Consider the following 23,071-nt stretch of genomic DNA (forward strand, 5'->3'; position numbering starts at 1 on the left):
CCCAGCCTCATTTGCTCCGCCCTTTAGGCCTCTCCCACCGACCTAACATGGTTGTCCCGCCCCCTGCCGCACAGTCGCCCCTCCCACGGAAATGCAAGTCTGGAATTAGCAGATGCTTCCCAAGATGGCACGAGTGCTGAAGGTGGCGGCCGCGAGCGCCGCAGGTGAATACTCCGAGATCCGGGCTGTCCGAAGGGTGGGGCTCGCGGGAAGGGAGGCCGGGGCGCGAAGAGGCCGCGTGTGGTCAGCATACCTGGGTCTGCTGCCGTCTGCCCCCGAGGCGCGTTCCTTGGCTGCTGTCAGCGCCTTTAGAGCTTCCCAGGGACGCCTCGGGTTAGCCTGGGGATTTCCTTCTGTGTTTGCGTCTGACGGTCAGCAATTCTCTATGTGGCCCCAGAGGTGGGGTCGTCCAGCTAAGAGGCAGCCAGGCCGAGCCAGACGCAAATGTAGTGAATGGCAAAGGGACAGTGAGAGACGGGGGAGGAACCAGAAGGAACTGAAAATGCAGGCTGAACTCCCGGCCCACTCTGAAAGTCAGTTGTGTAAAGAATATGGAAGGTGTGTGTCTTCTTCCCACGTGTCCTAAGATATTCATGATCTTGTATAAAGCCAGGGAAGAAAGCAGCAGACGGATGTGGAAGGTTTCTTGAGTTCTCTATACCACCATTAAAAAAGAAACAAATCCCGTCAAGTTCTCTGACATCCCAGTTCATCTACTTTTTCCTCTTTTTTTTTTTTTTTTCTCTTCATTCTTCATCAGGGGGTAACTATTTCTCTTAATCTGAAATTCCCTGATAGGAACGAGTTGCCAAGTGGTGATATCTCAGAGTTACTCCTGAACATTCGTGACAAATATTTAAGCTGAGCACCTTCAAAAACTGTTCAAGGGCATGAACCCTAAATAATGTTAGGTTTCTCTCCTAGAAAATGCTGTCTTGAAACTTACAGTTGAAGTCCTTTAAAGTCCTGTCTCTAACTGAACAAGTACTTTATTGAGCACTGTTTTTGGTTCCTAGGTGGCTCAGTGGTGAAGAATCTGCCTGCCAAGCAGGAGACAAAGGTTCGATCCCTGGGTCAGGAAGATCCCCTGGAGAAGGAAAGAGCAACCCACTCCAGTATTCTTGCCTGGAGAATTCCATGGACAGAGGACCCTGGCAGGCTACAGTCTGTGGGGTTGCAAAGAGTCAGACATGACTTACTTAGCATCTAAACAACAACAACATAGTCTTTCTTACAGTCACAAAATGTCTATACATCTATCATTGCAAGTCACCAAATCTAAGTAATGAGCCTTATACAAAGTGCACCGTAATAATTGTAACTGTCTCAGCCCTGGATCAGTTTAAAGAGGTGATATGTACATGAAAAAATACTCACAAAACAGTCATCTCATCTCTTAGAAAGCTATTTCTTAGAAAATAGATATTATTCATAGGATTTACCCTAAAGATATTAAAAACTGAGAATCAAAGAATAGTAAAGAAGGACTTGCCTGGTGGTCCAATGGTTAAATCTTCATGCTCCCAATTCAGGGGGCATGAGTTTGATCCCTAGTTGGGGAACTAGCATCCCACATGCCACACAGCTCAGCTAAAAAATGGTACATAATGTTAGTAGAATGGGAAAATTAAACATCGTGGTTGAACAACATCAACTTTGTTGTCAGACAGACCAGGACTTGAGACCTAGCTTTGCTACTCATTGTGACCTGGAAGAAAATCAGACCAGTTTTTTTTTTTTTTTCCCCTCTAAGTGGGAAGATTTATTAAAGTACTCCTTTGAACTATGACTATTCTCTCTAATTTATGGCCATCAAAACTAATAGGCAGAGCTGGACCACCTCGCAGTGTCCTCCTGTTTCAGAACTGGTGATCACAGTTTACTTAGGCAAGATTGTGTGGTAGTATTGTTGCGTAACTCTAATGTTAAGATAACCTGTAGGTCTTTATTGGGAAAAAGGTCAAATCAAGGAGTTGTTACACCATGGGATCTGTCCTCCACGGGTGAAAGATCCCAGCGGTGTGGAGAAGGCGTAGAGACTGAGCTGTTTCTGCAGTCTTACTGATGATTTTCTTGGTTGTTAGCATTTTTAAAATTCACTGTGCCCTTCATATGGCTTCTTGGTCTCCACAGACCCCTGCTTGCCAATAAACCAGCAGTCACTGTGTGTCATTAACAATAAGAATGGCCAAATTTATTGTTTTCCAGTTATATATGTCTTGCACTGTAGTAGTATATTTTTGACATCAAATACTTAATTTTTACAAGAAACTAGCAAGGCAGATATTTAGCGGGTAGGACCAGTATTTTGTTTTTTTAACTAAAATAAAATAGAAGAGAAAAGATTAGAACACACCCCATCTAGTAAGGATTAGGTGTTCTTTTTATGAAATTTGCTTTAAATGGTATATTTATGTGTGTACTGGCTTGGAGCACAATTGAATTTCATGGTGATACATTGAAAGATACTCCAAAGAACTGGGGTTGCCAAGGAGAACACGAGCACCAGTTGGGACAGTGCGTGGAGAAGACACAGAGCAAGATGACGTCGGTAGTGGGTGTCTGTCCCCTACGGCCAGCAGGTCTATCTCCCTGTGGCTAGGGCAGGACACTTTGCTTGTACACGCTCCCCTTTGCCACAGTGCCGCAGTACAAGGAGCCTTGTCCCGTCCCTGCGGAGGACAGGTGTGACAGTCAGGCTTTAAGCAGGGACAAAGCAGTCACTGATCCTGGGTGAGGGAGAGGCCCCACACGGTGGTAAGAGTGACTCAGGCTGTGAGCTCTGTGTCACCTGGTGAAGCGTTCCAGGCCCCGCCCCCTGCGGCTGAGGAGACTGCCTTCCCAGCAAGGAAGACCCTACAGTCCTCAAGCAAATCGAATGGTGCTGCTTTAATTTCCCTGTTAATCAAAAAACTTTAGTAAAGGGAAATTAATAATAATTTTAGCTTAGCCAAAGCTCTGTGATACTAGGTACTATTTAAAGTGTTTTTCATTAAAAACTAACAACCCTTTGTGTAAAATATGTGTTCTTGGGATTTCCCTGGTGGTCCAGTGGCTAAGACTCCAAGCTCCCAATGCAAAGGGCCCAGGTTTGAACCCTGGTCTGGGAACTAGATCCCACATGCTGCAACTACGAAACGTCCCACATGCCACAACTAACACCTGGCACAGCCTAATAAATAAAAATAAAATACATGTTCTTCAACTTGCTATTTCATACTTGTTTATTAAGTGATGTAGTTTTGCAAGATTATGTTTAGACCTCATACTTATTTGTGATTTTCATTCTGGTGGGGAGTCCAGCTCTTAAAGTCCAGTGTTTTGGAGAGAACAGATTGCAGGCTGCTTCTGTTTCCAGATGCAAAGTTTCTTCAAATTTAGAGGCATTTTTGCTTCTAGTCTTTCAAAATTATTAAAAGAACAATTAAACTCACTCAGAGAAAGTTCTCATAGGTTTAAGTACCCTCTTGATCTTGGCCTGTTTTTTTCCCCTAATGAGATATTTTCTTTAGTTGATAATCATCCACATAAAGTACACATTAAAAGGTGCTTATAGTTATGACTTTTACTAACTTACTACAGAATGTCAGACAAAAAAATTGGTTGTAGGTAGAGAAGAAAATTCCTTGCTCTCATCATTAAATGCATGTCATTTCACTGTCACGTTCAAACTTATCCTTTATGAAATACAGAGAGTAACAAATGATTCTTTGTGATATGCAGCTTTCCTTTAAGTGTTATTGGTAAATATAAATTCTTATGAAAAATGTCACCCTTTGTCCTGAATCTAAAAAGCACAGAAGGGAATTTCCTGGTGGTCCAGTGGTTAGGACTCTGTGCTTTCACTGCCAAGAGTGTGGGTTCAGTCCCCAGTCAGGGAACTAAGATCTCAAAAGCCGCATGGTACAGCCAAAAACAAAGCAACAGCGAATAAAAAGTTTAGAATTAGCCTTTTAATTCCAGACAGTTATTGCAGAGCAGGATGAATAATTCTGATGTACGTTTTTCATTTATCTCCTCTGATTTAATTTCCCTAATTAAAAAGAATAAGTAAATAATTTTTACATGTATTTTTAAAAATTAATTTTAGATATCAGTTCTCAAAAGAGGGACGTCAATGGCAGTTCAATTTTTCAGGCCTTTTCCCCAGACTTTGGACTCCAGTTTCAACAGTAAGAACTTGCGCGTCGCTGTCCTCACATCCAGGGGCTGGCCCTGTATGGAACCTGGGTCGTCTCAACCATGTTGCAATCGCAGTGCCAGACTTGGAAAAGGCCAGAGCATTTTATAAAAATGTTCTGGGGGCCGAGGTGGGTGAGCCAGTCCCTCTTCCAGAGCATGGAGTGTCCGTCGTTTTTGTCAACCTGGGAAACACCAAGATGGAGCTGCTGCACCCACTGGGAAGTGACAGTCCAATTGCAGGATTCCTAAAGAAAAACAAGGCTGGAGGGATGCACCATGTCTGCATTGAGGTATTTAGTTACTTTAATCCTTGGTGTTGTAAATTTCTCTTTTAAAATGTCTTTTATGTTTTTTAAATTTCTCCTTTTGATTTGGTTTGATCTTGCAGTCCATGAGACTCTCAAGAGTCTTTTCTAGCATCCAAGTTCGAAAGCATCAGTTCTTCAGCACTCAGCCTTCTTTATGGTCCAACTCTCATTTCTGTACATGACTACCAGAAAAATCATAGTAATATTGGTCCTCTTCAAAGATGGATCTATAGATATAGTCTCTTTCCCTCTAGAAAACTGCAAATCATAATGAAAATATGTCTCACTGAAGTTTGGATATAACTGTCACTATCTACTGAAGTTGGCCAAAACAGATTTGCATTTTTGCTATGGTATTTGCTGATCATGTGCACCTTCTGTGCAGTAGGAATACACGGTTTTCCTTGTCACAGGGCAATTAGAAGAAGCAAGTGACAAGACTTTATAAAGTAAGAATTTCCATATACATGCTAAGTATTATAATTATTTTCTATCTTTAAAATTTTAATAACTCGACCCTTATTACAAAGGCAATACATTTTCAGTTACCGACTGTGATTTCTCACATCTTCTCAGTTGCATCTGCTAACAGTTTCTGGAGAAAAAAAATGTTAGACAAGAACAGTCTCTTTAGAGAGGCTTTATCCATAAATGTTCATGTTCTGAAAACTGCTTTCGGAATATCAGCAGTATTAATTATGCTTCGATTTACATTATTTTGGTAGGATAGGTCTCTTGATTTAAAAAATGACATAATTAATAGTTAGGCTTCATTCTCAGTCCAGGAAAGAGGGAGGTTGGATTCCAGCATGAACACAAGTATTTATTCAGTTCACATTGCAAACGTATTAGAGAACCTACTGCATATCCTCCACTGAGCACTTGTGTTCAGAAAGAATGTACTCTGTTTGAAGAGATTATAGGTTATGTTTAGTAACATTTGGCATCCTCATCCGTTGTTCAACCAGTTTTAAAAGGCAGTATGTAATCCTTGGCTCTTTGAAAATAAGGCTGTATAAATGTGAACATTTGTTAAGTCTATATTTGGATACATGGATGTTATTCTCTCTGGGGTTTTGTTTTGTTTTGTTTTTTAATTGTTTGTGAATTAAACTCCAGGGTGATGTAGGACTGCCTCAGAATGCAGGGGTTCTTACTATCCCTTTCTATCTACTTACTGGGTTCCCAGTCTAGGAGGATGACTTTCTAAGACAGGTACGTGTTAAGTTGCTCAATTGTGTCTGACTCTTTGTGACCCCATGGACTGTAGTCCTCCAGGACTGTCTGTCCATGACATTCTCCAGGCAAGAATGCTGGAGTAGGTTGCTATGTCCTCCTCCAGGGGATCTTCCTGATGCAAGGATCAAATTGTGTCTCTAATGTCTCCTGCATTGGCAGGTGGGTTCTTTATACTAACACCACCTGAGAAGCCCTCAGAAATGAGAAAAATCACTCTTCTATCAAGTATTTAGAAACACATTTGCTCCTTTCTAGACTACCAATAAATATGAAGAAAATAGAAATGGCTTAGAAGAGAGTTGCAAAATTATACATGTCTGGATTTTTCAAGAATGGTGAAAGATATTCTGGTGACAGTTTAATAGTGATTTTCATGTATATGAAGTTCTGATCTCAAAAGTAATAACCAGTGATTTCCTTGGTAGTCCAATGGTTAAGAATCCACACTTCCAGTGCAAGGGGTGCAAGTTTGATCCCTGGTCATGGGAGTAAGATCCCACATATCATACTGCATGGCCAAAATAAAAGTAATAACCAGACAGTTTGACAGATGGGAGGTTTGGAGATCAGGGAGGCACTCATATCTGTTGAGTACCTTCTGTAAACTGTGCTCAAAGCTTCTCATCTGTTATCTCATTTTGAACTCTCAGCTATATGTATGGTGGGCCTTATCTCTCTTGTAAATGAAGAAGCCAAGACTCTTAGGAAAAATAACTTGTGAAGAATCATCAATAGTGCTGCAACAAGAACATGCTATGAAATAAAGCAGACATCATTTAGGTCTTAAGGAGAAATGTTTACTAATAGAGAAAATGCTTAAGCACTGTGGTTGCTCACCTAGCAACCTCTTTATTAGCAAACTTAGCAAATTTAGCAAACTCTTATTTTTGTGATGGTTAAAGAATGGTTCTGCCCAAAGGCAGAGGAGTTAGACACGTTTGCAAAGTTTCTACTACGTCTTACGATACTGTAGTTTGGTATTTTAATGATCTCAAATGTGTTCTTGTTTATTTCCTTTTCTCAAGGTGGATAATATAAATGTGGCTGTGATGGATTTGAAAGAAAAAAAGATTCGTATTTTAAGTGAAGAGGCCAAAATAGGAGCACATAGAAAACCAACGATCTTTCTCCATCCTAGTGACTGTGGTGGAGTCCTTGTGGAATTGGAGCAAGCCTGATGAATAATTCACAAGAAACTGATCACCCTGAGAAAGCCTTATCACAGGGTGCTGCAACATCGAGTCCTTCACTGCTTCTGTCACAGAACTAAATTACGGAAAGAGGTTTTTTAAATTATATGTGTGCATATACATGTATACACACACAAAATATTTGCTGATTATGTTGGATTCTTTTTTCTTGATTTGGAGAAAACTTTGACTACTGAATACTTATGGAATATTATTAAAGTCATATTCATAGAAATAAATTATTCCTGTTCTGAAACGGGGTTGAGTACAGTCGAGTCTGCTGTGTGGAAAGGGGGGGCAGGATGGAGGCATAGAGGACATCTTACAGCCACATGGCCACGTATCTGGGACAAGGGCTTCCTAAGAATGTTACAGAGAATGCTTTTAGAGCAAACTGTTTAAGGATAAAGAGTGTTGACCTCAGAATTTTTGTTCTTCTGTAGCAGTGCATGCTCACAAGCTCTTTATTTTGGGGGCTAGTGCTGGATTATAAACAGGAAGTTTTGTGGAAAACTTGGTGCCTAATCTAGTGGGTACATAGATAGGTGATTTTTTTTTAGTCAGTAGACATAGAAAATTGGAAATAGCAAAGGAATATTTCATCCAAAGATGGGCACAGTAAAGGACAGAAGTGATGATGACCTAATAGAAGCAGAAGAGATCAAGAAGAGATAGAAAGAACACACTGAAGAACTGTACAAAAAAGATCTTAATGACCCCCGATAACCACAATGATGTAGTCTCTCACCCAGAGCCAGTCATCCTAGAGTGTGAAGTCAGAGCCAGTCACCCTGGATTGTGAAGTCAAGTGGGCCTTAGGAAGCACTTTATTTTTAGCCAACAAGGCTTAGTGGAGGGGATGAAATTCCAGCAGAGTTATTTAAAATCCTAAAAGATGCTATTAAAGTACTGCACTCAGAATGTCAGCAAGTTTGGAAAACCCAGCAGTGGCCACAGGACTGGAAAAGGTCAATCCTCATCCCAGTCCCCAAGAAGGTCAGTACTAAAGAATGTTCAAAAACCACCAGACAGTTGTACTCATCTCCCATGCTAGTAAGGTTATGCTCAAAACCCTGCAAACTAGGCTTTAGCATTATGTGAAGAACTTCCAGATATTCAACCTGGATTTAGAAAAGGCAGAGGAACCAGAGATCAAATTGCCAACATTCACTGGATCATAGAGAAAGCAAGGGAATTCCAGAAAAATGTCTACTTATGTTTCATTGACTATGCTAAAGCCTTTGACTGTGGATCACAACAAACTGTGGAAAACTTATTTAAAGAGATGGGAGTACCAGACCATCTTACCTGTCTCCACATACAGAGAAACCTGCATACAGGTCGAGAGCCAACAGTTAGTACCTTGTATGAAACAACTGACTGGTTCAGGACTGAGAAAGGAGTATGACAAGGCTGTTTTTGTTGTCACCCTGTTTGTTTAACTTATATGCAGAGCACATCATGAGAAATGTCAGGCTGGATGAGTTATAAGCTGAAATCAAGATTGCCGGGAGAAATTTCAACAACTTCAGATATGTAGATGATACCACTCTAATGGCAGGAAGCGAAAAGGAACTAAAGACCCTCCTGATGAGGGCAAAGGATGACAGTGAAAAAGTCAGCTTAAAACTCAACATTAAAAACACTAAGACCATGGTATCCACTCCCATCACTTCATGGCAAATAGAAGGGGAAAAGGTGGAAGCAGTGACAGATTTCCTCTTGTTGGGCTCTGAAATCTCTGGATGGTGACTGCAGCCATGAAATTAGAAGACTATTGCTAACCTAGATGCCCATCAGCAGACGAATGGATAAGGAAGCTATGGTACATATACACCATGGAATATTACTCAGCCATTAAAAAGAGTTCATTTGAATCAGTTCTAATGAGATGGATGAAACTGGAGCCCATTATACAGAGTGAAGTAAGCCAGAAAGATAAAGACCGATACAGTATACTAACACATATATATGGAATTTAGAAAGATGGTAACGATAACCCTATATGCAAAACAGAAAAAGAGACACAGATGTACAGAACAGACTTTTGGACTCTGTGGGAGAAGGCGAGGGTGGGATGTTTCGAGAGAACAGCATCGAAACATGTATATTATCTATGGTAAAACACATCACCAGCCCAGGCTAGGTGCATGAGACAAGTGCTCGGGCCTGGTGCACTGGGAAGACCCAGAGGAACTGGGTGGAGAAGGAGGTGGTAGGGGGGATCGGGATGGGGAATACATGTAACTCCATGGCTGATTCATGTCAATGTATGACAAAAACCACTACAATATTGTAAAGTAATTAGCCTCCAACTAATAAATGAAAAAAATTATATATATAAAAAAAGAAGACTATGCTTCTTGGCAGGAAAGCGATGACAAAACTAGACAGTGTGTTAAAAAACAAAGACATCACTTTGCCAACAAAGGTCTATATAGTTAAGGCTATGGTCTTTCCAGTAGTCATGTACAGATGTGAGAACTAGACAATAAAGAAGGCAGAGCACTGAAGAACTGATGTTTTTGAATTGTGGTTCTGGAGAATACTTTTGAGAGTTCCTTGGACAGCAAGGAGATCAAACCTGAACATTCATTGGAAGGACTGTTGCCGAAGCTGAAGCTCCATTACTTTGGCCACTTGATGCAAAGAGCTGACTCATAGGAAAAGACCCTGAGGCTGGGAAATATCAAAGGCGAAAGGAGAAGGGGGCGACTGTTGAAAGAGATGGTTAGATAGCATCACCGACTCAGTGGACGTGAGTCCAAGCAAAGTCAGTGTTCCTGAAAATTACATTATTTAATTTTCTTCTGGCAGAGTCATCTTCCATTGTATACATGGGTCTCTTTTTCTTTATCCATTTATCTCCCCATTGACAATATGTTTATTTCCATTTTTTTTGGCTATTGTAACGTGTAGTCCAGTGTAAACTTGGTTGCATGTGCATTTCAAAATATTGTCTTGTTCTCAAATATCCCTTGGAGTGCTTCTGCAGGATCTTATAGTAGCTTTATTTTTTTTTAAGGCAGTCCCATTTTCACCTCTATACTGTTTTTATCTTTTACCTGCTACAAGCACCATAAATGGGTTCCCTGGTCTCTGCATTTTCACTGTTTCTTCTCTGCCGAATGTTCATGATGGCCTTTCACAGTGGTGCAGAGTGATCCCTCATTATGCTCTTGACTCACACACATCTCTCATAGATCACGATGTTCAGCAATTTGGGTATTTTTTAAAACAGTGTGACAAGAATTTACAGTTGAAAGTATTTTTCTTTAAATCTGCCAACTTTTAACTTGTTTTGATAGGATTCCCTTGAAAAATTTTTAAGGTCGTGTATCATTTAGATCCCAGCACTGCTTGTGAATATGAAGTAACTTAGAGCAGTATTTTTAGGTTTCTGTTTTGAAAAATGGACACAAGGCAGAGGAACACCTTCATGCCCAAGTTTTGTTACTATGGGATCCAAGTTGTAGTCTTAGAGCCCAGTTGTAAACTAGAGTGGAATATGTGAGAAGAAGCCACCCAAAGCTTGTGTCTCTTTAATACTTCTGTTTCCCCAATAGTATGTATTTTTAATTGGAGTAAAAATGACTTACAAGGTTATGTTATAGGTGTACAGAATCTTGTTCAGTTATACTTATTTCTGTGTCTATTCATCTTTTGGGCTTTTTATCATGTAGGTTATTACAGTGTGTTTAGTCCAACACACTTTCTCAAGTAGGCCCAGGTTGATCACTCATTTTTTATGTATTTGTGGGTATGAGTTATTTCCTCCCTCCTAATTTATGCCTTTTTTCCCACCATCCCCCATGGGTGACCATAAGTTTATTGCCTAAGACTGTTTATTTCACGTGTCAATAAGCTCATAGTACTGAAGACGCCTTAGCATGCATGCATGCAATGAGTACCTATTTCCCACCTGTACATGATATAAGAATTCTCTCTCTCCATCTAACTGACTTTACCTAGTGATATTACCTCTAGATTTATCTGTGTCCCTGCAGTTGACATGATCTCATTTTATTAAGTCAGAACCATATTTCTTTGCATGCATGTGTTCCTTTTTCTTTATCCATTCATCTGTTCATGTACATTTGCTTACTTCCATTATCTAGGCTATTTTGTGAACTGCTGCAGTGTGTGCTTGTGTGCACAGTTTTCCAAAATCTGATTTTCTCCACATACAGTCTCAGCAGTTAGACTGCCAGATTATAGGGTCCGTCTGTCTCCGCCGTTAAAAATGCACATCTACATATGTCTTCCTAGCAACAATTACCAATAAACATTCACCAGCACTATCTAAGGGTCATTTTTCTTCACCCAACTCTTGCGTTCTTTGTCTCTAGAATTTTTGAGAGTGATCTTTTGGACTTCTCTATGGCCATACGTTGTTGTCATTTTGATTGTCCTGTGTCTAATTATTCACCTGAGAACCTTTTCCTGTGCTTTCTTAAGAAAAACTTGTGGACTATATTTACCTCTTAGTATTTTCTTCTGATAGTTTGACCTTTTTTTGCATCTTTTATTCTTTAGCTCTGGAGACTTCTTGATATCAAGTATCATTTAGAGCCCAGCAATTTTTGTGAATATTAAGTATTTAGAAGCAAAACTTTAAGGTTGCTGCTGTGGGGAATTGCCAGAAGACTGCAGGACATCCTTATGCCCAAAGGTGGTGACCCTGCCAGTGAAAAGTTTAGAGTTTTAATTGGGGTCTGTACAATATTCTGGGCTTCTCTGGTGGTTCAGACGGTAAAGAATCTGCCTGGAATGCAGGAGACCTGGGCTTAATCTCTGAGTCTGGAAGATCCCCTGGAGAACGGAATGGCTACCCACTCCAAGATTCCTGCTTGGAGAATCCCATGGACAGATGAGCCTGGAGGGCTACAGTCCATGGGGGTCACAAAGAGTCGGACACAACTAAGCAACTAACACTTCAGACAATATTCTGGCACATACTTGAACCAATACCCAAAGGTTTATTTTAACGATGTGGTTTGCCTACCAGTAGCGTAGGAGCATTCCATTTTCTCCAGTCCCTGTTACGCTGGTATAACATCTCAAAACTGAAAAACTCTTAATTGTTGATAGGAATATCAATTTCATTTTAGCTGAGCTTGAACAGAGAAGCAAAAATATCAGGGGTGAGATGTATGAAAAGAGTAACATGGAAACTTACTATACCATATGTAAAACAGATAGCCAATGGGAATTTGCTGTATGATTCAGGGAACTGGAACCGGGTCTTTCTAACAACCTAGAGGGGAAGGATGGGGAGGAAGGGAGGAGGGAGGTTCAAGAGGGAGGGGACACGTGAATACCTGTGGCTGATTCATGTTGATAGTTGACAGAAAACAACGAAATTCTGTAAAGCAATTATCCTTCAATTAAAAAATAAATTTTAACAAAATCAGGAGGCCTATTTGTTCAGGTTTCTTCAGGGAGAAAAATGAAACTATTAGAAGGCAAAGTACATGCAGCTTATGGGCTCTTTGAATCAGTATTTTTTGCAGAAAAATTCTTATATATTTTTTCAAATGTGACCTTTCATTCATATAACAACAAATAACAGAATTAGAAGAAACTTAATTTGAAATGATGGCTTGTTTCTACCCAGAAAATCTGAATACAAAGGAACCAATGAGAACTGCAATGATTAGAGTGCCAAGCTTTTAAGAATATTTAAGGTTTGCAAATAATAACTAGTATGCTTGCAAATTTCAACAATATATTTTTATTCTGATAAAGAATATATTTTTCCAGAGGCTTCTAGTGTAGTCGCCTCCTGCTGGAAGCCTGGGATACTGGAATCAGGTCACTTCCCGTCTGTCTGTACAGGACACTGGGCTGCACTCTAAGAAATTCCTGGATCTCCCCTGGATCCTGACCATCATGTGGCCAGAGAAATTGGTAACATTGTTTTGCCGGTTGAGATGTTTAATGACAAGATTCTTTCAGTTTTCTGATGTGGGTGAAGTATGGAGCCCAGTGATGAGTTCTTCTTCAAGAAATGTACATCCTAGTTCCCACACAAGGGTGAGCCCCCTGTCCAATGATGAGAGACCCTGCATGTGTGTGACCTGTGCCTCCTGGGAGACCAGCCCCAAACTAGTTTGTTATATGTATGGGGAGATCACACACACACACAACTAAGAAAAAGGAAGAATACATGAGAGCTTCACTGGTGTTTAGGAATTCATGCTTCACAGTATTCACTTTATACAGGCCAGTGCCTGTTTGCCTCTTTACCCCTGCAAGGTTCACCCTCCCTGGGGCTCCTGGAGCTTCCTCAGGTGTCTACCTGGTAATTACTCCCAATTCACCAGGATGAGCATGGTGGGGAGGTAGGTTTACCTGGTGAATTGATTGCAGGGCACACGGATCAAGCAAAAAGTCAACGGGCAGCAGGTGAAGTTGCTGCTGTGATCTCCTTCCAATTGGCCGTCCCTTCTCAGCAGAGACCAGACTTACCCCTCGTCTCCCAGCCCTGCACCTCGTGTTTGTCTTCTCAACACCTCTGTGGAACAAGAAAGGACTGAGCCTGCCAGAAACAAGGTAGTGTGTTCAACATTATCATGACAGCTATAGAAACAGTTAATATCACAGAGAACCAAAGGGAAAAGGGGAGGTCTTCCTTGGGACAAGTGTGGGGAGAGGAGACTGACTCTACACTACTTTATGCCATCCCAGGAGGTTACAGGAGCCCACTTGTTTTCACCTTAGGGGCCCAACCAGCAGAGACCTGGTGTTCTGAGACCAGGTGCAGGGTCTGGGAATTGTGTGGGTCTCACCCCATCCACATGGGTCAGGATCCTGTACCTGGAGACCACATATCTGCTCTTTACCTGCATTGTGTCTTGTCCCCTCTGAGATTCCCAACGTCTGAATTGAGGGTGTTGCCCTGATTAACCTGTGGTCATTTTTCTTCATCTTGTTGCATTCATATGAGGTCAGGCACCTTAGTGGGTTGCTGCTATGTGTTCTGCTGAGTGAAAACCTTTGGAGGTGTCATATTAATATCATAGCATATCATATGTGTAATTCAGAGTGTCACTACTATCTGACTTCCCCTTCACCAAGCTCAGATAATTTACTTTGTAATTTAATTTTTATTTTATATTGTACTAGAGTTGATTTCCATTGTTTCATTGGTTTTAGGTGTATAGGAACTTGATTCGATTTTATATAGAAGTATATCTATTCTTTTTTCCATTTTTTTCCCTCATATAGGCTGTTACAGTCTTTTCAATAGAGTTCCCTTCTCTATTCAGTAGGTCTTATTAGATTATCAATTTGATAAATATTAGTCTTTATATATTAATCAAAACTCTTTATCCCTCCCTTTTAACTTTCTTTTGATAATCAGAATTTGGTTTTCACAATCTGTGAGTCCATTTCTGTTTTGTACATTAGTTCATTGGTATGTATTTATAGATTCCACCTGTACATAATATCTTACGATGTTTTTCTTTTTCTCTGACTTACTTCACTTGGTATGAAAATTTCTCAGTCCATCCATGCTGCTGCCAGTATTATTATTTCATCCTGTTTAATGACTGAGTAGTATTCAAGTGTACAGATATACCACATAGTCTTCATTTTTCTGTCAGTGGACATTTCGGTGGATTCTATGTCTTGGCTGTTGTAAATAGTGCTACCCTGAAAATTGGGGTGCACATGTTGGTTTGACTGATGAATTTCTCCAGAACTAAACCTGGATTTCAGTGGGATTTCAGGATCATATGATACCTGTATGTTTAGTATTCAAGGAACCTCTTGCTGTTTTCAATAGTGTCTTCATTCACCATTTACATTCCCACCAAGATGGTAGGAGGATTTCCTTTTTTGTACTTTCTCTGGAGTATTTATTCTTTGCAGATCTTTTCCATGATGGCCATTGTGACCAGTGTGAGGTGATACTTCATTGTAGTTTTAATTGGAATTGATTTAATAATTACTGATGTGAAGTATGTTTCCATGTACTTTTGTTATTTTACACCTTGTGAGTACAATTTACCTCTTGAATCTGCTTTCCTGAAAGTTGGCCCTGTTTGGAATTCTTTTCCGATGATTTACCCCAAGACATTTCTTGAGGGTGGGTGTCGTTTACAGCCCTGTCAGACTTGTGACTATTAAGACCCTTCAGCACATTTTTTTTTATGTTATATATATTAATCTGAACCAGCTAATTGCTCTCTGCCCCCTTCAACTTTCTTCTCTGGTAACCCTAAGTTTCTTTTTTAAGTCTCTTTTTTAAGTTTCTTTTCTAAGAGAATCAGCCTTGCTGATTCTCTTGTAAAAAGTTCATTTGAATCCATTTTTAGGTTCCGCCAGACATGAAGTCCTATGATACCTGTCTTTCCCTGTCTCACGTAGTTCACTTAGTATGCTCATCTCTAGTTTCTTCTCTGTAACTGGAAATGGCATCATCTCATCCAGCCCTCTTTATTTCTGAGTAATATTGCATTGTGTGTATCTGCGTCTTCTGTATCCATTCATCTGTCCTTGTACATTTAAGTTGCTTCCCGGTCTTTGCTATTGTACCCAGTGTTGCTGTAATCATTGGGATGCAGGTATCTTTTAAAATTTTGGTTTCCTCTGGTCTATGCCTAGGTATGAATTGCTGGGTTACTTGGTACTTTTGTGCTTGGGTTTTTTTATGTTTAGTTTTTTAGAGAACTTCTATAGTGTTCTCCCTAGTGGATGTACCCATTTATATTCCCACCCACGGTGGGAGGGTTTTCTTTTCTCTGCAGAATTTATTGTTTTAGAGTTTTTGAAATGATCATTCTGATTCATTGGACTATTGATTTGCCTTTCTCTAAGAACAAGTGATGCTGAAAATCTTTTCTTGTGCTTTATAGCCATCTCTATGCCTTTTGTGGAGAAATGTGCATTTAGATCTTGGGCCAATTTTTTATTGGATTGTTTTTTTTTTTTTTCATTGAGCTTTATGAGTTGTTTGTACATGTAGAGATAATTTTCCTGTGGCTATCTTCTTTTGCATGAATTTTTTTCTATTCTGATTGTCTTTCTTTCACTGATGGTTTCCTTTGTTGTGCAAATGCTTTTAATGTCTATTATGTCCCATTTGTTTATTTTTGTTTTATTTGTACTTATTCTTAGAGGTGGATCAAAAAAGACCTTGCTGCATTTTATGTCAAAATGTGTTCTGCTTTTTTTACTCAAGAGTTCCATTGTATCTGTCCTTTTATTTAGACCTTTCATCTACTTGCTGTTTATTTTTGTGTTTGGTGTTAGGGAGTAGTCTAATTTCATTCTCATTTTCATGCTAAGGAACCTGCCCAATGTTCTCCAAGTGGCTGCTCCCAATTTCCATTCCCAGCATCAGTGTAGGAGGGTTCCCTTTGTTGTATACCCTCTCCAGCATTTTTTGTTTGTAGCATTTCTGTCTATTGCCATGCTGACCGGTGTAAGGGGATACCTTGTTGAAGCTTTGATTTGCATTTCTCTCATATTTAGTGATGTTGACATCTTTGCATGTGATTTTTTAAAACAGTGTGAGTTAAACTTACTTACTGAAATTGGCTTCTTGAATGAATTCCCTGTTTTAATATTTTTTCCGATGACCTCCCCTAGGACATTTCTTGAGGGCAGGTGTTTTTTCACTGAAGCCCCTCGGGCCTTGGGAATGTTAAGTGCCCATGAGCATTGGTTTCAAAGTTGTTGTTATGGGAAATGGCCACAAGGTGGCAGCATGTCTTTATGCCCAACTCCGGTTACTGAGGGAAATAGAGCCTTGTGGAAAGTCGTGTTCCTGGATTGTCAATTAGAGTGGAATGTACCAGAAAAAACACTTAAGGCTTATGTCCCATTCCTTCTTTCTTCTTTACCCCTATCCCTTGGCCAAATCTCAATTCCTGAAACACCACTCTGTGGAGAGTGCTTTCATACATAGGTGGGGAGACCCTAAGGAAGGAGGCTGGAGGTGGGAACCCCACCACCAGGAGAAAGGAAGCCCATGGGGCTTTAAAAAGCTCTTCCCGCCCAGTTTCACTGCATCTGGAGGTGGTGGGCCCACGCAGAGGGGAGCAGGCTCACCAGGTCCATGGGGCAGGGCTCATTGGCTGGCACACCCTCCCCAGCTCCGTCAGCCCCATGACAGTCCATCCTTGGGAACCAAGCCTGCCCAGGCTTCAGGGATGTGACATCAGCCCAGGTCACCAAGGCCTGAGGGGAATAGAGTCGACATTCTCTTTTTGTAATTTGTACTTTGTATTGGTGTTGTTGACTTGCAATATTGTAGGGTGTGTTTGTATGGTTTTTTGTTTTAGTTGGACAGCAACATGATTCACTTATGCATATATGTGTACATGTTCTTTCTTGGGTTCTCTTCCCATATAGTTTATTATGCAGTGTTGATTAGGGGTCCTCGTTGTTTATTTATAAACAGTAGTGTGTATATGTTAATCAACAGCTTCTCATTTTTCATCGCCCACCACCTTTCCCTTTTGGTAACCATAAGGTGCTTTGCTATGTTGTGAGGCCATTTCTGTTTGGTAAAGTTCATTTGTATCCATTTTTAGAATTTACCACTAAGTGATATCATATGATACTTGTCTTTCTTTGTCTAACTTCACTTAGTATGATCATCTCTACTTCCTTCCTTGTTGCTGAACATGGCATGATGTCATCCTTTTATGGCTGAGTAATGTTGCACTGTGTGCATGTACCCCATCTTGTTTACCCACTCATCTGTCCTCATCCACTTAGTTTGCTTCCTTGTCTTGGATATTGTATATAGTGCTGCCATGAACATTGGGAGCACCTGTCTTTTAAAATTACAATTTTCTCTGGATCTATGCCCAGGAATGGGATTGCTGATCCTATGGTGCTTCTCTGTTCATTTGTTTTTTCCCAATGCTCACTCTTTTTTTTTAAATTAATTAATTTATTTTAATTGGAGGCTAATTACTTTACAATATTGTAGTGGTTTTTGCCATATATTGACATAAATCAACCATGGGTATACATGTGTTCCCCATCCTGAACCCCTCTCCCACCTCCCTCCCCTTCCCATCCCTCTGGGTCATCCCAGTGCACCAGCCCTGAGCACCCTGTCTCATGCATCAAACCTGGACTGGCTTAGAAAGATGGTAATGATAACCCTATATGCAAAACAGAAAAAGAGACACAGATGTACAGAACAGACTTTGGGACTCTGTGGGAGAAGGCGAGGGTGGGATGTTTCGAGAGAACAGCATGTATATTATCTATAGTGAAACAGATCACCAGCCCAGGTGGGATGCATGAGACAAGTGCTCGGGCCTGGTGCACTGGGAAGACCCAGAGGAATCGGGTGGAGAGGGAGGTGGGAGGGGGGATCGGGATGGGGAATACATGTAACTCCATGGCTGATTCATGTCAATGTATGACAAAACCCACTGCAATGTTGTGAGGTAATTAGCCTCCAACTAATAAAAATAAATGGAAAAAAAAAAACCTGGACTGGCGATCTATGTCACATATGATAATATACATGTTTCAATGCTATTCTCTCAAATCATCCCACCCTCGCCTTCTCTCACAGAGTCCAAAAGTCTGTTCTTTACATCTGTGTCTCTTTTGCTGTCTTGCATATAGCGTCATCGTTACCATCTTTCTAAATCCCATATATATGCGTTAATATACTGTATTGGTGTTTTTCTTTCTGACTTACTTCACTCTGTATAATAGGCTCCAGTTTCATCCACCTCAATAGAACTGATTCAAATGCATTCTTTTTAATAGCTAAGTAATATTCCATTGTGTATATGTACCACAGCTTTCTTATCCACTTGTCTGCTGATGGACATCTAGGTTGCTTCCATGTCCTGGCTATTGTAAACAGTGCTGCGATGAACACTGGGGTACACATGTCTCTTTCAATTTTGGTTTCGTTGGTATGTATGCCCAGCAGTGGGATTGCTGGGTCATATGGCAGTTTTATTTCCAGTTTTTTAAGTAATCTCTACACTGTTCTCCATAGTGGCTGTACTAGTTTGCATTCCCACCAAGAGTGTAAGAGGGTTAGGAGTTTTTTTAATGAACCTTTGGCCTTATCTTCTTTGTGGATTTCTTACTTTCATTCCCATCATCAGGGAGGAAGTTTCTTTTTCCTCTATATCCTCTCCAGGATTTATTGTTGTAGATTTTTTGATGCTGACCATTCTGACCTGTGTAAGGCAATACCACACTGTAAATCTTCTGATTTACAGTTCTCTAATACTTACAGGTGCTGAGCATCTTTTCATGTGCTTCCTGGCCACCTCTATGTCTTCTTTGGAGAAATGTCCATTTAAATCTTGTGCCCCTATTTGATTGGGTTGTTTCTTTGATATTGAGGTGCATAAACTGTTTGTGTGTTTTGGAGATAAGTTCCTCATTTGTGTCTTTTTTTTTTTTTCTTTCCTTTTTTTTTTTAAAATTTTTATTTATTTATTTTTTTGCTTTCTATTTATTTATTTTTTTTATTAGTTGGAGGCTAATTACTTTACATCATTACAGTAGTTTTTGTTATACATTGAAATGAATTAGCCATGGATTTACATGTGTTCCCCATCCCAGTCCCCCCTCCCACCTCCCTCTCCACCCGATCCCTCTGGGTCTTCCCAGTGCACCAGGCCCGAGCACTTGTCTCATGCACCCAACCTGGGCTGGTGATCTGTTTCACCCTAGATAATATACATGTTTCAATGCTGTTCTCTTGAAACATCCCACCCTCGCCTTCTCCCAGAGTCCACAAGTCTGTTCTATACATCTGAGTCTCTCCTTCCGTTTTGCATATAGGGTTATCGTTATCATCTTTCTAAAGTCCATATATATGCGTTAGTATACTGTAATGGTCTTTATCTTTCTGGCTTACTTCGCTCTGTATAATGGGTTCCAGTTTCATCCATCTCATTAGAACTGATTCAAATGAATTCTTTTTAATGGCTGAGTAATATTCCATGGTGTATATGTACCACAGCTTCCTCATCCATTCGTCTGCTGATGGGCATCTGGGTTGCTTCCATGTCCTGGCTATTATAAACAGTGCTGCGATGAACATTGGGGTGCACGTGTCTCTTTCAGATCTGGTTTCCTTGGTGTGTATGCCCAGAAGTGGGATTGCTGGGTCATATGGCAGTTCTATTTCCAGCTTTTTAAGAAATCTCCACACTGTTTTCCATAGTGGCTGTACTAATTTGCATTCCCACCAACAGTGTAAGAGGGTCCCCTTTTCTCCACACCCTCTCCAGCATTTATTGCTTGTAGACTTTTGGATAGCAGCCATCCTGACTGGCATATAATGGTACCTCATTGTGGTTTTGATTTGCATTTCTCTGATAATGAGTGATGTTGAGCATCTTTTCATGTGTTTGTTAGCCATCTGTATGTCTTCCTTGGAGAAATGTCTGTTGAGTTCTTTGGCCCATTTTTTGATTGGGTCGTTTATTTTTCTGGAGTTGAGCTGGAGGAGTTGCTTGTATATTTTTGAGATTAATCCTTTGTCTGTTGCTTCGTTTGCTATTATTTTCTCCCAGTCTGAGGGCTGTCTTTTCACCTTGCTTATAGTGTCCTTTGTTGTGCAAAAGCTTTTAAGTTTCATTAGGTCCCATTTGTTTATTTTTGCTTTTATTTCTGAAATTCTGGGAGGTGGGTCATAGAGGATCCTGCTGTGATTTATGTCAGAGAGTGTTTTGCCTATGTTCTCCTCTAGGAGTTTGATAGTTTCTGGTCTTACATTTAGATCTTTAATCCATTTTGAGTTTATTTTTGTGTATGGTGTTAGAAAGTGTTCTAGTTTCATTCTTTTACAGGTGGTTGACCAGTTTTCCCAGCACCACTTGTTAAAGAGGTTATCTTTTTTCCATTGTATATCCTTGCCTCCTTTGTCGAAGATAAGGTGACCATAGGTTCGTGGATTTATCTCTGGGCTTTCTATTCTGTTCCATTGATCTATATTTCTGTCTTTGTGCCAGTACCATACTGTCTTGATGACTGTGGCTTTGTAGTAGAGTCTGAAGTCAGGCAGATTGATTCCTCCAGTTCCATTCTTCTTTCTCAGGATTACTTTGGCTATTCGAGGTTTTTTGTATTTCCATACAAATCATTTGTGTCTTTGTTCGCAAATATTAGTTGCATTTTGAGGGTTGTCTTTTTGTTTTATTTATGGTTTCCTCTGCTGTTACAATGCTTTTAAGGGTAATTAGGTCCCATTTATTGATTTTTGTTTTATTTTTCATGATTCTAAGAGGTGGGTCAGAAAAGGACTTGCTGCATTTTATGTCAAAGCATGTTCTGCTCTTTTCCTCAGAGTTTCATTGTATCCATACTTTTATTTAGGTCTTTAATCTCTTTGGAGTTGATTTTTGTGTCTGCATCAGGGAGTATTCTAATTCCATTCTTATTCTCATTTCTTTAAAAACCTGCACACTTTTCTCCATAGTGGCTGTTACTACCTTTCCACTAACAGCGTAGGAAGGTTCCCTTTTTTCCACACTCCTTCTAGCACTTATTGTTTGTCGACTTGTGGACAAAGGTGACTGTGAATCATGTGAGGAAATACCTCACTGGACTTATTTACATTACTCTGATATTTTGCAATGGTGACATCTTTTAATTTTTTTTAAAGGACTTGAGTTAAACTTACCACCTGAAATTGGCCTCTTGAACACCTGCCTTCTTTTGACTTCTTTTTTGATGACCACTCCTAAGACATTGCTCGATGGATGTGTGTTATTTTTTTTTCTTACAGAGCTTGAATCCTTATGAGTATTAAATGCCCAGAAGCAAAAGTCTTCATGGTGTAATTACAGAGAATGGCCACAAGGGAGCAGCACTTCTTCATGCGTCACTTTTTTTTTTTTTTAACTGTAATTTCCTTGCTATTTTCTATTGGAATAGAATCAACTTCTGATGTAGTATTTGCTTCCAGTATACAGAAATTAAGTTTAATTATATATGGACATTTATCTTTTCTCTTTTAGGTTCTTTTTTGCATAGAGGTGATTACAGTGTATTCAATAAACTTCCCTCTGCTTTTCAGTAGCTCATTTTTTTATCTTTTTGATTATATATTAATGTGTATATGTTAACTCCAAACTCCTAATTTCTTGCACCTGTATCTGGAGGCTCTGCAGAGGGCAAAAGCGCTCTAGGTTCTTTGTGGAGGCACACTGCCTGCCACATGCTCCCAGTTCACTCTGCCCCAGGACACTCCAGCCTTGGGACCCAATCCAGTCAGGCTCCAGGGATGTGACCGCAGCCTAGGTCACTATGGCCTGAGGGAAAAAGAGTCAGCATTTCTTTTTATTCTTTTTTTTTTTAATGTTTCAATCCTATAATTTGAACTGGAATATACAGGTGGATTATAATCATATGGGTCATTTTCTTCCTTTTCAATCTAGCATAACTTGATTCTCTTCTACACAGATGTATATACATTACTTTTCGGGTTTTTTTTTTTCATATAGGTAATTACGCAGTGTTGCATATGTTTCCTTGTGTTACACAGTAGGTCATGGTGACTTTGTAAGTAGTAGTGAACATATATTAGTCTGAAGCAGCTCATTTCTCCCTCATTTCTCTATGTTGGTGAGCAGATGTCTCTTTTCTAAGTCTGTGAGGCTGTGTCTCTTTAAGAAAGAAGTTCATTTTCATCCCTTTTTAGATTACACCTAGAAGTGATATCGTATGATGCTTGTCTGCCCCTGTGTCCCTTACTTCACTCTGAATGATGATCTCTAATTTCTTATCTGTGACTGGACTTGACATTATTTCCTACTCCTTATAGTTGAGAAATATTGTACCGTGTATATGTATCCCATTATGTATATGTACCCCATTGTGTATCCATTCATTTGAAATTTCTATAATTAGCTTCCTTCCCAGACTTGGTTATTGCACCTTGTGGGCCAAGATTGCAGGGTGTCTTTTACATTTTTTATTTTCTCTGGATTTATGCCCAGGTGTGGGATTGCTGTGTCCTAACATACTTCTCTCGGAGAAGGTGATGGCACCCCACTCCAGTACTCTTGCCTGGAAAATCCCATGGGCAGAGGAGCCTGGTAGGCTGCAGTCCATGGGGTCGCGAAGAGTCGGACATGACTGAGTGACTTCACTTTCACTTTTCACTTTCATACATTGGAGAAGGAAATGGCAACCCAC

The 23,071-nt window shown here is 40.1% G+C and overlaps 1 protein-coding gene across 1 annotated transcript; it reads left to right on the forward strand.

Annotated features, from left to right (window-relative positions):
- The first annotated feature begins 54 nt into the window (after positions 1-54).
- On the forward strand, positions 55-7,175 carry MCEE (methylmalonyl-CoA epimerase). Its single transcript, XM_020873351.2, has 3 exons — positions 55-164; positions 4,138-4,472; positions 6,755-7,175. Exons 1-3 carry the CDS (start codon positions 113-115, stop codon positions 6,905-6,907), a joined length of 540 nt encoding a protein of 179 aa, XP_020729010.2. The 5' UTR covers positions 55-112; the 3' UTR covers positions 6,908-7,175.
- Positions 7,176-23,071: the final 15,896 nt, after the last annotated feature.

The sequence above is a fragment of the Odocoileus virginianus genome, chromosome 16 (genome assembly GCF_023699985.2).
Source record: "Odocoileus virginianus isolate 20LAN1187 ecotype Illinois chromosome 16, Ovbor_1.2, whole genome shotgun sequence".
NCBI lineage: Eukaryota > Metazoa > Chordata > Mammalia > Artiodactyla > Cervidae > Odocoileus > Odocoileus virginianus.